At 35.3% G+C, this 2,817-nt stretch overlaps 1 protein-coding gene across 1 annotated transcript in view; it reads right to left on the minus strand.

Moving 5' to 3' along the window:
• MAP3K21 (mitogen-activated protein kinase kinase kinase 21) overlaps nt 1–2,264 on the minus strand; it is a 22,283-nt gene extending 20,019 nt beyond the window's left edge. The window contains exon 1 of the mRNA XM_035899708.1: nt 2,089–2,264. Coding sequence (XP_035755601.1) covers nt 2,089–2,252 — 164 coding nt within the window. The 5' untranslated portion in view covers nt 2,253–2,264. The remainder of the gene's footprint in view (nt 1–2,088) is intronic.
• Between the last annotated feature and the right edge of the window lie 553 nt (nt 2,265–2,817).

Raw genomic sequence — 2,817 nt, forward strand, 5'->3', positions numbered from 1 at the left:
GAACAGTAAGTGCAGTACTCTGCACTTATAACTTATAACTTATACTTATAAGTTATAACTTAAACTTATAACTTATTACTTATAACTCTGGTTTGGGAAGCAAAAGGATTCACACGCAGGGCCTAGAAAGTACCAGCTGTGCTATCTAGGATGACACCTGAGAACGTGCAGCCTGGAAGGCTCTGCACAAAAATACTCCCACAACGCTTCCAAGCCCTGGCTGATTCTGGAAGACTAGCTGCAAATCTGAGTATACTTGAGCACACTCACCTGCCTTTTTTTTTTTTTTTTTTTTTTTTTAAATAAGAGGTCTGCAGACTTCTTTTGAAGACTCAGTATGTGTAACTGAAGTTTAGAACTTTACCAACATATACTGTGTTCTTGTCTTGGAGAGAACCATACTTAAATTTGTAACCTGAATGCTTTTTAAAACAAAAACCACTCCCATAACCAGGGTATTCTTTATTTGCTTTTCTTTTAAAGAAAGAGTAAAGATAAGCAACAGAATAGATCAAGGTGCAGTAAGCAGGAGATCTTTAGAAGCCAAGAAAGTCTAAACTATACTGTACAACACAGCCTTTCTACTTAAAAACCTCTCCTGTTAGATGTCCATCATTGAGCTAAATACTTACATTTTTACAAGAGAGGCGTGCAGGAGAGAAGGCGAAGAAGAGAAATACTGTAGGTTCCAAAAATGTAAACTAATGTTGCAGCAGAATATAAAATAATTGCACCAAAGCATACCCCCTCAGATACCTAAAATCACAGCAACAAGACTGGACAGGACCTGTAATTAAGCATGGAATACAGCTGATTAGGGAAACGCCTACACCCAACCTCCACCCCGCAAAAGAAAAAAAATGAAAAAAGAAAGAAAGAATGGAAAAAAAGAATGAAGCCAAAGATGTTTCTCAACTGGGCATCAACTCAGACTGATGTAAACAAAATGCTGAAAATCAGTTCCAGACACAAGACAAATGGGTGTCACAAAACAGTAGTGCAGATACAGAATCATTCTGAGAATACCAAAAGTATTACTTCATGCTGTAGAGTATCAGGTATGTAAGCAAAATAGGACCCTATTTAAGAATTATACAACACAGAACATGCATAAGGCGGCATGAAAAAAAAGATTAAAGTTCTTCCCTCCTTCCCCAAATAGCTGCCTTGGATCCTTCAGATAGAAAACATTTCAAAAAGAAAGGACATGTAGACTTTTCAGGGTGAGGCACAGCAGCGTTTAGAGCCTATTGTGCAATCACTGCTTTTCCCCACTCACAGAACAGAACTAAATTAAAACTAAAGTTTAAATTACCTTTCTACAATACATGTATAGTACACTACACCACTCAAAAATAGCATCAGCACTGAGAGCCATATTATTTATATGATCCACGATAATGTCTTTAACAAGAAATTCACAAATTTAACATAGGGAGTTCCCCACCTTTAAAATTAGAGAGCAAGTTAAAACAATTTTGTGCTGAACACACTCTCCTCACTCCAGCTACCAGAAGCAAAATCTCTATAAATACAAAAGCTTAGATCTGATGTTCACTTTTACACCCGATGACATTCCAGATTCCTAAAAGACAACACTAATTTAAGTTAACATTTGACAAAGTTCTGGTTTGCAACTTATTTTCATTTATCAGACATATGCTAATAACTGGCTGGTCCCATTTCTTTACGCAGGATGAGACATTTCAGACAAAGTAAACATATCAATATGAGATTGATCATATGTTAATGTATCAAGAGCATATGGCTGTTAATATTAAGAGTCCAGATAAAATACTTAACCAATAGATATTTTAAAGGCTTACTCCTAATAAGATCTCACTTAAAAAAATAAAAAAAAGTCTTTCTGTTGTTTTCCCTCTCCGTCCCCCAATTTGTAAGTCATGAATAACTAAAGGTTGATCAAATGAACTAGATGCTGAGAAATTAACATGTTTCTTAGAACAGCTATACTTGGCATATGCTGAGACAATAACCTAGGAAATCACAAAAAATCCAAATAAAAACTCATTCAAAAACCTCAACGTAGTTCTACTGAACATGGTCTTCAGTAGACAAACTTCTTACCTCCAGATGTCACTTCCTTTAGAAAACATGGAGGACTTGATAACTTCTGGAGCCATCCACGCGTAAGTCCCTGCTGCACTCATTTTGGTTGTTCTGTGCCACTCTCTAGCCAGACCAAAGTCTGTAATCTTTAGAGTTTTATTACAAATGTCATCATGTTCCATCTTCTCTAGCAGCAAAACTGCAAAAGATTGAGTTTGTAAATTAATGCAATGGGAATAAATTCAAAATATCCAGTCCTGTTATTAATTTCACATACAGTCCGTACTGCAGATAATTGCATACTTTAAACATTGTGAAAATATTATTGCAATTTTCATAAACATGAAAAAGATTTTTGATAATTCTAAGCTATAAAAGTGATAAATACCTACAGTGTCATGAGTTCTTTATACAACTGTGTGAGTAGATACTAAACTAGCACAAGAAATCCACTGCAAAGAGATGTAAAGTAAAGCACGTAAGTTTAAGAAAGCCCAGAATCCTAACATACCACAGATGATGACAGTCTGTGAAAAAGGTATTCACTTTAGAATGAGATTCTGTAGTAATAAAAATATCAGTAGTAGTAAAAGAAAAGCAAATGCTAAGAATTCTTATAAGTCTTAGAAAACAAAGCAGGATACTTTATGTCACTATATAAAATCCATCCTTAATACTACACCCAATCCTGGCTCCTACTTGTCTCAAAAATTATATAACAGAACTGAAAGAGGCACAGCGAAGGAT

The sequence above is a fragment of the Egretta garzetta genome, unplaced genomic scaffold (assembly GCF_000687185.1).
Source record: "Egretta garzetta isolate BGI_Z169 unplaced genomic scaffold, ASM68718v1 scaffold118, whole genome shotgun sequence".
Classification (NCBI taxonomy): Eukaryota; Metazoa; Chordata; class Aves; order Pelecaniformes; family Ardeidae; genus Egretta; species Egretta garzetta.